This window comes from Saccostrea echinata, unplaced genomic scaffold (genome assembly GCF_033153115.1).
Source record: "Saccostrea echinata isolate AGI-Se365-2 ecotype Australia unplaced genomic scaffold, CSIRO_AGI_Sech_v1 ptg000034l, whole genome shotgun sequence".
NCBI lineage: Eukaryota > Metazoa > Mollusca > Bivalvia > Ostreida > Ostreidae > Saccostrea > Saccostrea echinata.
The window spans coordinates 5812843-5826157 of record NW_026889783.1 but is presented as its reverse complement, the minus strand read 5'-3'; the positions used below and the strand labels follow the sequence as shown (position 1 = coordinate 5826157).

At 34.0% G+C, this 13315-nt stretch overlaps 1 protein-coding gene across 1 annotated transcript; it reads left to right on the top strand.

The window, feature by feature from the left end:
• Positions 1 to 1118: 1118 nt before the first annotated feature.
• Positions 1119 to 8374, top strand: LOC133199630 (transcription factor MafK-like). The gene is made up of 2 exons (XM_061335483.1): positions 1119 to 1427; positions 2974 to 8374. Exons 1-2 carry the CDS (start codon positions 1416 to 1418, stop codon positions 3415 to 3417), a joined length of 456 nt encoding a protein of 151 aa, XP_061191467.1. The 5' UTR covers positions 1119 to 1415; the 3' UTR covers positions 3418 to 8374.
• The last annotated feature ends 4941 nt before the right edge of the window (positions 8375 to 13315 follow it).

The window sequence follows — 13315 nt, the reverse complement described above, 5'->3', positions numbered from 1 at the left end:
GTAGATAATATGGTTTCTTCGATACATAGGAAGGCAAACACTTAATTACATGCGAGTATTAATTACTGTCTTATGACAGCATCTACTTGCGATTATGAAAAAAAAAAAAATTACAAAAATAATGAATTTAATTAGCAATGGTCACCTGAACATTTATTCATGAACAAAGTGTACACGTGTAATTTCTCCATATGTATATGCGACAGCTATACTGCAGTACAACCTATATCGTATACTTCCTATAGGTTTAGGCTATAGACGGATATACAGGATAATGATGAAGGCAAAATGATACTTGTGATGTCGCAATAATAAAATTACGAAATTAACGAAATTTATGGCGGAGAATATAGAGGTCCATCGACCCGGAAATTTTTATATTTTTGTTAATAGAAGTTTTCTATAGTATTACTAGTTACTGAAAATTTGATGACCAATATATATTTTATTGTTTAAGTGAGCTATATTACATGTACAGTATTGATAGCAAATTTATAATTCTTAGGAAAAGCCTGACCGAGGGCTGATAATTAAATTTTAAAGTACTCTGGTACCAAGAATATAATCAGACTAACGTTATATATATGTTGTATCACATTTTATCACCGGACAATGAACTGATTTCCTTTATATATATATATATATATATATATATATATATATATATATATATATATATATATATATATATATATATATATATATATATATATATATATAATGAGAAGTTTCTTTTTCATTTCTTTTTTTTCTCAAAATATTATAAGGTGCATCAAACAATCTAGATAGAGAGACGGTGAGAGAGAAAAAGAGGTCACTCAGTTCAGTGGTAAAAGTGTCTTATCAGCATAAAATATGACAAATTCATTGAAAACCTCGGTTTCAGTCAAAATATTTGTGGTAGTCTCTGGATTAAAGATGACATTTTAACAAAAAGTAAGAAAAGTTCCGAATGAATAAATTGATTGGCAGGTGCCCCATGCAACAACAAGGCACTTTTCTTGTTGACAAAACATATTGTGTAAGAATAGCTGCTGCGCGATATCTGTAAATCATTAAACAGTAATCAATTTATTGATTCATAAAATATTCTGTTTAACGTGTATCCATGGTCTAAAGAATGTAAAGTCCTTATTGTTGTGAAATCGAAGTGCTGAATCATCTAAAATGGCGGGGCTAGTTCGTCCTCGCTGAGTCATCAAGTAACGGTGACTGAATCGACCAATCAGCGGGAAGACGCGAGGCGCAAAATACGCAACAATCCGAGTATTGCCGAGTTGATGAAATCAGTCGTGGAAACAAATAGTGGATTAATTGTCTTCAAAGTAATTGTTTTGTGATTCTGGAACTATACTGGTTTTCTAGGAAAGTAAAGGATACAGAATATTCAATATTGATAGAGGGAAACAGTCACAATGAGTAAAAAGGTAAGTGAAATATCGGTCACCGTGTGTAAATCGTAGTAGAATGATGGCGTGGTGCATTGTTTACGTTTTTGTAGACAATTCATGAAACGCGCGGAATGATCAATGAGGACTATATTATACTGTTTTATTATGATCTCTTAACCGAAATAAGATTCAACACCCATTTTGATAATTTTTTTGTGTTCTAAGGACCAATTTTTAAGAAATTGTGAAATATGCTGATATGAGGATTATTGCGTTCATTGTACATTCATGACCACGTGATCTTTGTTTTGTTGTCAGCTCTTTCTGCGCAGTGAGAAAATACACATCGAATACACAAAACTTGATGTGTACAATAGCAACCTGTATCCCTGGGACACAACATCTTTGAGTCATGGCATTTCTAAACCTAGATACCCACATTAATAGTGTTTTAAAACGCTAAATAGAAACTGCGCATGAATGAAAATCATTGACCTCCATTTGTACTCTGCTCAGACCCGAGCATTGGAATTTATGCTGATGATGCACAAGGCGTGTTTATTTACCATTTCATTAGAATAAAAGAGGACACATTGCTGAACTTGAAATGTCAAATTTTAAGAATTCTACACAGTATTGAAAGTCACGAACGTATATTGTTTACGTCACGAGACTCCGAAAGATAAATGACAGTATGTTAATATTGTGGAAAATACAGATGCGTTGTCCTAGATTACACCTTGGACTATTTATAAATCTTAGTGCTTGTGTAACGCGAATTGCGCAGACCACAAGGCCGAGGCCATTTTCTAGAAAAACAGTATTTGGAATTTACGATTTATTGACAAAACAAAGAAGGGTTGGAATAACGATATTTTTCCCCAAAAAATGGAGAAACGTAAACATTAAATCATAAACAAAAAGCACCCCATAGCAGTCCCCTATAGGCCTATCTGATTATCACAATTCTTATTCAACCTGTAATCACATAATAGATTATAGACAACATAATTAAGAGGGTTAGGTACAACAAGTAGTTCATTTCCATACTTTCTAGATAACAAGTCTCGTAAGTTGTGGTCGGAAATCTTTTTTTTTTCAAATCAATAAAATGTATCTTGCGATTTCTTGGAAACATGCCAACTTTGCAATGTTTACCTAGAGAAGTGCACTTTTTGTTTTCTAGGAAGTATAAAATGCTTGTATGTTTCTATTTTTATATGAATGACACAAATCTTTAAAAACTAGTTGTTTATTAAGGGTTTAAAAAGGTTTATTGCTGATGCATTGATTCTAGTAACATGATGTAACAGGTGTCTGAGTAATTGACTAAGCTTTTCCCATGTTGATATGACTCACTAGTACAGTTGCAGCATCTGATTGTTTGTCATCACAAAGAAACCAGCAGAGGTCATTAAGTACAGTATCCAACAGCCATGAAAGATTTTTAGTGAAATTAAAAAAAAAAAAAAAAAAAGGCTTCGACACAGAAGTTACTTGTATTATGACCTTTACATAATAATATGCAACATTGCTTCTTTTTTTATGAATTTGTTGATTAAATAAATATAATTTATTTCAGATTTTCTTATCACAATGCAAGTCAGAGGCGCGGGCCATGAGGATGTCAGCCCAGATATCAGACGATGAACTTGTTGCTATGACAGTGAAAGAACTGAACAAATTGTTGAAAGGATTGCCAAGAGATGAAACCATCAAGCTGAAACAGCGTCGTCGCACATTGAAAAATCGGGGTTATGCTGCCAACTGCAGAGAAAAGCGCATGAGCCAGAAGGAAGAGTTGGAAACTGAGAAAGAACGACTCAGAGCAGAGGTGCATAGATTACAGAGAGAAAATGATGTGGTCAAGATGGAACTTACTTCCTTGAAAAACAAATATGATGCTCTGCAACGATTCGCTGAAGTCAACAGAATCAAAGTTTTGACCCCTCCCATGTTTCTGACCCCGCCTCACTTTGGTCACAGAGATTCGATCATTGTGAAGTCAGAGCCATCACAGGCATAGTGGAATTGATCCACAGAGTACGGAATGTGCTGCACAAACTTACATGCCCTCATTTTTGGACTCCATCAATGCAGTTTTATGAAACAATATTGCCAAAAACAATGAAAAATTTTAAAACATCACACATCACATAAAACTACAGGAGGGGCAAGAAACATTCTTTTGCTCGAGTTATGTCTGTGGGATAGTTCAAGATAGACAAGACGAATGCTGCAGTGGACAGATACACATATTGTGTTCAGTTACATACTCTATATACCAGATAAATTCTGGTGCAAGAAATATACATTGTTGTCTGTATGTATGTAATACATGTATATATACATTGGAACCAATATCAAAATACTAGTTTTGATGGTCTTTTCTTGACGGTTTGACATTTGTCAATAACAAAATATGGTGCTTCTTTCCAGTCACGTCATAGTATCTCCATTGACATAATCATATCATTTGTTAACAACTTATTTTGCTGAAATTACATACATATACAATGTATACTTATCTAAATATGGTTGTGTCTTCAATTTTACCCGACTTTTATGTTGTGCTGAATCTTCTTTGTATTATGAGCCTTGTTTTTTTTTCCTCTTTTGAACATGGGAGACTTTTAGAAATCCGTCTTAATTACTGGGTTATGTCAGCAGCATCATGTTTATTTATTGTTCAGACATTTATCTTATCACACTGTAAGTGTTTGAAATTATGTATTAACTTCTATTTTTGAAAGATTACATGCTCCCATTTCAAAACTTTCATTCAAGTCTTTAATTTCATGAACAGCTTAAAAATTGGGGTTTAATGTTTGGACATGAACTGGAATAATTTTCTATTCTGTCTTGAGAAAGATTGTTAATGTATTTTATTCATCCACATTTATCTGTAATCATTCCATGCTGTTTTACAAAGCACAAGAAATGTTGTGTACAATAATGGATCTAAAAGAAATTTATGTATCTTTAAATTTATGTACTTGAAAAGTTCAACATGTGAATGAAATGGTTCCACTTGGATGATCTGACAATTATGCAGGAATTTCTGACACGTTTGAAATTTACATTAATGGAGAGTATTCTAGACACAGGTGAACTACTTAAAGCCAACTTGCTCACTTTAGATTTTTTTTTTCATTCAAATTAAATACATTGGAAACATCCAAAATAAAAAGCAATTCAAATTTAACAAAATGTAAAAGCATTTCAAAATCATGTAAGATAATATGTGCCAAATATTAATGTATTCAGAATGTAGTGAAATTGAGGGTATATATAGTTTCAGAATCATCCAAGTTAATCACATTTAATTAGGTCATGCAGGGTAAGGTAGATTTGTATACACATTTTCATCTATGGTCACATGCTGGGGAAATATATGATCAAGTCAGACTTTCTCACAGACAATTAAATGCCCTTCACATTACATAAAATAAATACAAATTTATTGCACATTCTGGCATTATGAAAGTAATGACAAACCTTAAACAGGTAATTATGTTTTTTTTTTTAGAAGGGGGTCAAAATGTTTGTTTTTTAAATAATCTTTCAAGTGGAAAATCAGTTGTGATGATATGCTACTATTGGGATGAGACCTACTTTTTGATTGAGAATTGAAACACAAACAGAAAGTAGGGGAAAGGTTGACCAGTTTTTATTTTTAGCTAAATTCCAAAAGGATTATTTTTGGAAAGTGACTAATTATGGAAGTTAAATAGTCATTTAAGGTGTAATCACAGTAGTCTGAATATTGTTGAAGTGCTATAAAGAGATCTATGTATTTCTTTTGTACATAATATATTATACAGTATATTGATGTTCATTATCAGAGTTCATTCGAGCATGATAGTCTTAAATGTTTATATTAATCTTCCTTTGGATCTCTTCAATAGTTATGTTGTCTTTAATTTATCGGAATACTAACAAAGGTGTTTTAAAGCTCATAAAATGGGATTTAATTTGGCATTTCTTCAGAATATTATAATTAGTTTAATTAGATTGGGTGATAAGATTCTTTTACCAAATGAGTATTTTATGTGAATATTAAAATGTACTTTTTGGAATTTATAATGAACTGATTGTCTTATTTAACAATTCAATGATGACTAACTTAACCCTTAAAAATCCTAAAATGTCACAGTTTTCACTGAGCATTTGAAATTTCACTAATGAATATTTCAACAAAGAGTAAATGATGTTTATTCTCAAAGAAAGCTTATCTATTGAGTTGATCCAGAGGTTTTTATTTGTTTGGATTCCTCTATTTTATCTTCACTTCTTTGTTATGAATGAGTTTGAGGATGACTTGTAAAGTTATCAAAATTTGTTAATTTTACAACCATCTTGTTGATTGCCGTCCATTTCTGTAAATAAATTTATTGATTTGTTTTTGTTTTGCATAAGTTCATTTACATGTATAGCAGTATGTTTTTTCCCATTAAGTAGTGCTAAAGGTGTACACTGTTCAAAATGATTTGTGAAGTCATGCATATACTAATGTACAACATTGGGTGGATCTGTAATTGTTTAGAACTAAGTCTTAAGTTAGCTTTATGCTAGTGGACTATTACGAAATAATTTTAAAAGGTTTATATAAGTGAAATGTTGATGAAGTGGGCGTTAGCAAGCTATCAGTGTGGTCTTAAACATTTTTGTCTTTTATTAGTGGGGTTTGGGAGGATTGTCCAAGTATGCGACCAGTCATGCAGACTAACCCTAACCTTCCCATCGCGTGATAATACGATGTGTCCGTGATCTATTTAGGAATTTAATGAATAGACATGTAAGCTCTTGATTTAATTCTGCTACACAGGTCTGAGCAGGTAGAACTGATAAAACTCACTTACAGGTGTCTTTGTCCAGAAACAAGGAAGTCCTAGATGATTTTTCTTATCAATGGGGGCCCCTGTTATTATGCATGCATAAAACTGTGACGCATTTATCATCCTGACAGTTGTTGGAAATATGTAAAACAAACAGATATAATTATTTTGATGAGATATTTCCTCGTAGCTAAGTATTCAAGATTTTGTGGACTTATCTGGAAAATGCCTCCATAGACAGAATTCAAAAATACGTAGTTTAAAATATGACATTTAAATTCAGTGCTCCAATTAATTCTTTTCCTATTCTAGCTTTTTTTCCCCATTCTTTAATGAGTTCGTTCATACCTGTATAGATTTGGTGTGTGTAGCCGGGTCGATAGACTTATCAGATGGGTGTAATACTGTTCAGATACGAAGAGTCCATCCTCTTCGAAACATCTACTGAAAACAATTTTCAAGGGTTGTAGTAATTGCCATTGAAATTTATTCAAAATTGCAAATTGAAAGTACGTACATTAGAATGCTTTTGCCGTTTCAGCATTTTAGGAGGTTGGTTGCGTACTATTGATAAAAGGGGGCTGGGTGAATAGGATATGTATCGTTTTAATGAATGTGTTCATGGAACGTCGCGTCTGCTCGAATGTCACCACTAACATAGTTGAATTCGTTTCAAAAACTGTGACGAAAAGTTCTAAAATTCGATCCACGCAATGTAGTAATGTACTCCTTCAACATTAAAATCTTTGTTTTGTCCAACTCGGAAGTTGCAACAACCTGAAAGTTAATGAAATTTTCTTTCCACTCTTATGATTCGTATGATTCTACCTCTTCGTCTGTTTTTAGAATATTTTACTTTCTATGGAAAAAAGAAGTTTATTTACTCTGATTGTAACTTGATCATTTTGACAGTTATTGTATATGCTGTTAAGGGTGTCATGTAGTACGTGTCGACAACGATGTGAATCGCTTGTATGTATAACATATATTGTTATTTATGTTGTGATGAGGTTTGACATTCCAGAAGGTACTAGTGCATTGACACATGTTTGGGAACATTCTTCTGTCTTATTTTTTTTAAATCTAGATATGTTTAAGCGCTTTTTATTTGTGATTATCTTTTGACTATGGATCCTGTCAGAGGGTATTTTGTACCTTTTGACTGATCTACCATGACAGACGGGGAAGGTTTTGTCACACAAAGCAAAGAAATCTCAACTTTGTACACAATTATGCACTTTAATTTAAGATCAAGAGGCAAAATGTAGCTAATATGAATTTTTGAAAAAGGGGGGGGGGGATGAGTATGATGAAACATTAATGTCGTTGAGAGTTCTTTCTCCTGTTGAGCTGTTTGTTGCTTACTTTCTAACAATGTTTTTATCTTGGTGACCTCCTCAGTGGTCATGTTATGTAGTTTTGATTGATATGTTATTCCAAGACACTGGACAAACAATGTGTACAAGTTCTCTAATTGTTTTGACTCATTTATTGGAATTTCTATTTTTATCCCCCAGAGAAAACTTTTTTTGGACTTGAATTTCTCTTAGAAATGAAACCTTGTCGTTTATACTTGTGAAGTAAAGCATGTTTGTCCTTTGTCTTGGGAAGGATGTTGGTGCAATAGGATATATAGAAAGACGTGGTCATTAGGCAGCTCTGTGTGTACCTAACTAGCCTGTCCTTGTCCAATATTTTTTAATAATCTCAAGATTGACAAGTAGCTCTTGCTATTTTAGAATTTTGGGTTAAGATACTTTCTTATTCCATTTCTTTTATTATTTATGGTACATTGTAATGCTAGGTTTTTGTATTTAAGTTTGAGAAAGTACTATGTTGCTCTTGTTTCTACAAAACAAGTGTAGCAAGTTCGATGTAAATGAACAGATAATTTGAACAAAATCCCTTGGAGAAAAAAAATACCCCAAAATATTTGTTTGGTTTTTTTTAATAACTTGAATAAAAGAGGTCATGTAATTCTTGTTTCAAGTTCAAGGGATTCTGTTATTCAGTTGTAAATATAATACCATAACAATTACACCTGAATTCATTGTATCATTTCAACGAAATTTAATGTGTACAAAACGAAAAGGATCACTGTAAATTGCTCTACAAACCACGTAATAAAACATTAAAAAGCTTTGAGTTATGTTTCACTTCATAAAATAGATCCTAATGGGCGTGTCTAAAGAATATTAGAAGGAAAAACAATGGCAGGAAAAAATGCACAGGCCAATCTTGTGATCATCTTTTGGTGTGATTGTATCGAAGATCTTTTTTGTAAAATATTAAACTTCTACGGAAGCCCGTTGAGGCCAGTTCAGAGAAAGAAATATTTTTTATTGCGTTTAAACGCAAGAGATTGCGATTTAACGCAATCTTTTGCGTTTAAACGCAATACTTTTGCGATTAAACGCAATAATTTTTGCGATTAAACGCAATAATCTTTGCGTTTAAACGCAATAATCCTTCCTTATAAGGATTTGTTTTGCATTTAAACACAATGATACTGTAGTTTCAAAATCAAACATGAATTAGTAAAAGCTTATAATTACATGTACATGTACTAGGATCCGACACTTCAACTTTAAGAAGATCAGATTTGTTCTGTGTCTTTTTGCAAAATTTTCCAGTTTTTGAAAATTGTAGTAAAACAATGGCATCCGAACAACCTGAATGTCTTTAATGTATTAGAACCCAAAACTCTTAATGAAGTCTCTGACCAATTGCTTACGTTTATCACAACTTATAGAGAATGTTTCAGTGGTATTAATAGCACTTGTCAATTTGATACATGTAGTGTACATCGATCAATCTGTTTTCATTTGATTTTGATTTCACATAAATCCATCACATATATTCTTGTGTTTACTGTATGCAACCATAGGAAGGGTTAAGAATGTACATTAAAATCAAGATCTAGTAAATGACTTTAGAATGTCTTTTTGGTGCTAGATCCATTATGACGTCATAATCAATTCCAACTTTCTTTTTCCCGTAATTTGCGACTCTAACAGACTTATGTAGAAGATAAAGTATTTTCATGGCGTTCAATTTGAAATCGTATAAAAAGTAATCCCGGTTCCTATATTCAATTTTACATTATTTCAAAGAAGAGGCTAAGGACATACAAATTACTGTTTTCTGAGAGACTGTAGGCAATCTGGATACATTTCATTTGTCTGATATGACAAAAACTCCCATATTCATGACTGACTTTCTTAATTTTTCATTGAAAATGACAGTTTAAAATATGAGTTTTCGTCTTGTTTACCTACAAATTATACCCCGATACACCTTATTTGACCAAGCTATAGTTATAAAGCATCATGAAAGGAATTCAGTTCTCAAATTTGAAAAAATTGTAGGCTCCTTTCATTTACTAGATCTTGACCTTAAAGTCTAAATACTTCATTATGTTGTACGTAACTCCAACATTTCCTCTGTCCTTTCCAAAAATCCCTTTATACATGGGTTAAACTTGTGACCGCAACGTAGGGGACAGTTTTTTTTTAACAGAGCAACTGACCAAAACTTCATTAAGAATGTAGAGAATAATAAGCTAAAGACATGTTTCGTTCTTAGGTTGCCTTTGTTTTTACAACCCGACATTTTTTTCTCCTCTATAAATTCTTATTAGTGATTTATCCTTTAAGAGAGCGTTTGCTCGGGGGATCCTGATTCTATAAAGCTTAACAATACGCAATTTCCTCATAAGTAAAAAGAGAAAGAAATAATAGATATAAGTATGCGTGGGTCCACTGTACTCTGCAAGGTTTGATACAAATGACTGCCTTTAAACACAAAGATTATTGTCTTTGAACTAAAAGATTATTGCGTTTAAACGCAAAAGTATTGCGTTTAAACGCAAAAGTATTGCGTTTAATCGCAATATTATTGCGTTTAAACGCAAAAAGTATTGCGTTTAATCGAAAAAAGTATTGCGTTTAATCGCAATCTTTTGCGATTAAACGCAAAGTGTTTTGCATTTAAACGCAATATACATTGCGATTAAACGCAATCTTTTGCGTTTAGATGCAATGATTATTGCGATTAAACGCAATGTTTTGCGTTTAAACGCAATAAAAAATATTTCTTTCTCTGAACTGGCCTCAACGGGCTTCCGTAAACTTCTGTTTTTGACACACAAAAAATTGGAAGTCAGCTTCTGAGATGAGCGGTATAATTTGGACCTCTTTGTGCTCGGATAAATTTTACAGTTCTTTTCAAACTACTGATAATGCAACAAATGCATGAAATATTTACATTTTTAAATTTATTTGTACGAGATAAAACTACAAGAAATAAAATTACTTGATTTCTACATAAAGATACTAGTTCATCGATAGACATTTTAAAAAATTCACTTGCGGGGAGAGAGAGGTAGGCGGGGCTTGGAGGACGTGAATTTACCAAATTGATCAAGGAATAACTCTGAATTTTTTGATTTCATAATGTTATCAAGCAATTGACTTGCGTGGTAATTTGCATAAACGTCGAAGGCATGTATGTATTAACTATCACGAAAGCCAATTGCATGATCACCATGAAGCCAAAAAATTAGTTATTCCTTAGCTTCAGAATTTAAGATAGTTATTTCGCTATGTTTTCCGGTCTGTGTTGAGAAGTGTAAGAACTTAAGCAAACAAATTTTAAGAAAACTAACTATTCCTGCGAGAAACCTTAACTATTCCTCTGAGAGCCACTATCTAACTATTCCTGTGAGAGCCCCTATCAAAATATTCCTGTGAGAATCCCTTTCTAACTATTTCTTTGAGAGCTCCTATCAAACTTTTCTTGTGAGAACCCCGATCAAACTATTCCTATGAGAGCCTCTTTCTAACTATTCCTGTGAGAGCTCTTATCTTAGTATTCCTGTGGTAGTCCGTATCTTACTATTCCTGTGGGAGTCCCTATCAAACTATTCCTGTGAGAGTCACTATCTTACTATTCCTGTGAGAGTCACTATCAAACTATTCCTGTGAGAGTCACTATCTTACTATTCCTGTGAGAGCCCCTATCTAGCTATTCCTGTGAGAGCCCTTATCTAACTTTTCCTAAGAAATCCCCTATATAATTATTCCTATGAGAGCCTATTTCTAACTATTCCTGTGAGAGCTCTTATCTTAGTATTCCTGTGGTAGTCCGTATCTTACTATTCCTGTGGGAGTCCCTATCTAACTATTCTTGTGGAAGTCCATATATTACTATTCCTTTGAGAGCCCCTATCTGATTATTTCTGTGAGACCCCTATCTAACTATTCCTGTGAGCGCCCCTATCTAACTTTTGTTGTGGGAGCCCCTAACTAACTATTCCTTGTGAGCGCCTCTATCTAACTTTTCTTGTGGGAGCCCCTAACTAACTATTCCTGTTAGGGCCCCTATCTAACTATTTTTGTGAGAGCCCCTATCTAACTATTCCTTTGAGACCCCTCTCCAACTATTCCTGTGAGAGCCCCTATCTGACTATTCTTGTGGGAGCCCCTAACTAACTATTCCTGTGAGTGCCCTTATCTAACTTATCTTGTGGGAGCCCCTAACTTACTATTCCTATTAGAGCCCCTATCTAATTATTTTTGTGGGACCCCCTATCTAACTATTCTTGTGAGAGCTCCTATCAAACTTTTTATTTGAGACCCCCTATCTAACTATTCCTGGGAGAGCCTTTATCTAAATATTCTTTTGAGAGCCCCGATATAACTAGTCTTGTGGGAGACCCTAACTAACTATTCCTGTTGGAGCTCCTTTCTAACTCTTCCTGTGAGAACCCCTATCTAGCTATTTCTGTAGGAACCCCCATGAAACTATTCCTGTGAGCTCTCCTATTTAACTATTGTTGTGGGAGTCCCTATATAACTATTCTTGTGAGAGCTCCTACCTAACAATTCCTGTGGTCCCTATCTTACTATTCCTGCGAGAACCTCTTTCTAACTATTTCTTTGAGAGCACCTATCTAACTATTCTTGTGGGAACCCCCATGTAACTATTCTTGTTACAGCCCCTATCTAATTATTCCTGTGAGATCACCTACCTAACTATTCTTGTGGTAGCCCCTATCTAATTATTTAATTATTCCTGTGAGAGCCCCTTTCTAACTATTCCTTTGAGACCCTCTTTCTAACTATTCTAGTGAGAGCCCATATCTAATTATTTTTGTGAGAGCCCCTATCTAATTATTCCTTTGAGAGCCTCTATCTAACTATTCCTGTGATTGCCCTATCTACATTATTTCTTGTGAGAACCTCTTTCTAACTATTTCTGTAAGAGTCCCTATCCAACTATTCTTGTGAGAGCCTCTTTCTAACTATTCTTATGAGAGCCCCTTTCTAACTAGTCTTGTAAGACTCTCTATCTAACTATTCCTGCGAGAGCCCCTATCTTACTATTCCTGTGAGAGCCCCTACATAACTATTCTTTTGAGAGGCTCTATCCATCTATCCTGTGGGAGCCCCTATCTAACTATTCCTGTGAGAGCCTCTTTCTAACTTTTCCTGTAGGAGACCTTATATAACTTTTCCAATGAGAGCCACTATCTAATTATTCCTACGAGAGCCCATATCTCACTATTCCTGTGAGAGCCCCTATCCAATTGTACTAGTGAGATCCCAAATTTAATTGTTCCTGTGAGAGACACTATCCATCTATTCCTGTGAGAGTCCCTATCGAACGAATCCTTTAGGAGCCCCTTTCTAACTATTCTTGTGAAAGCACCTATCTAACTATTTCTGTGAAAGCCCCTTTCTAACTATTCTAGTGAGAGCCTCTATCTTAATATTCTTGTGAGAGCCCCTATCTAACTATTCTTGTGTGAGCCTCCGTCTAACTATTCCTGTGAGAGACCCTATCTTACTAATCCTGTGAGTGCCCCTTTCTAACTATTCCTGTGAGAGCCCCTATCTACCTATTTCTATGAGAGCCCCTATTTAACTATTCCTGTGAGAACTCCTATCTAACTATTCTTGTGAGAGCCTCTTACTTACATTTGCTGTAGAAGCCCCTATCTAATTATTCCTGTGGGAGCCCCGTCGTAAAGAAAATCTTATTTATTTTAAAATAAACCTATCTAACTATTCCTGTGAGAGACCC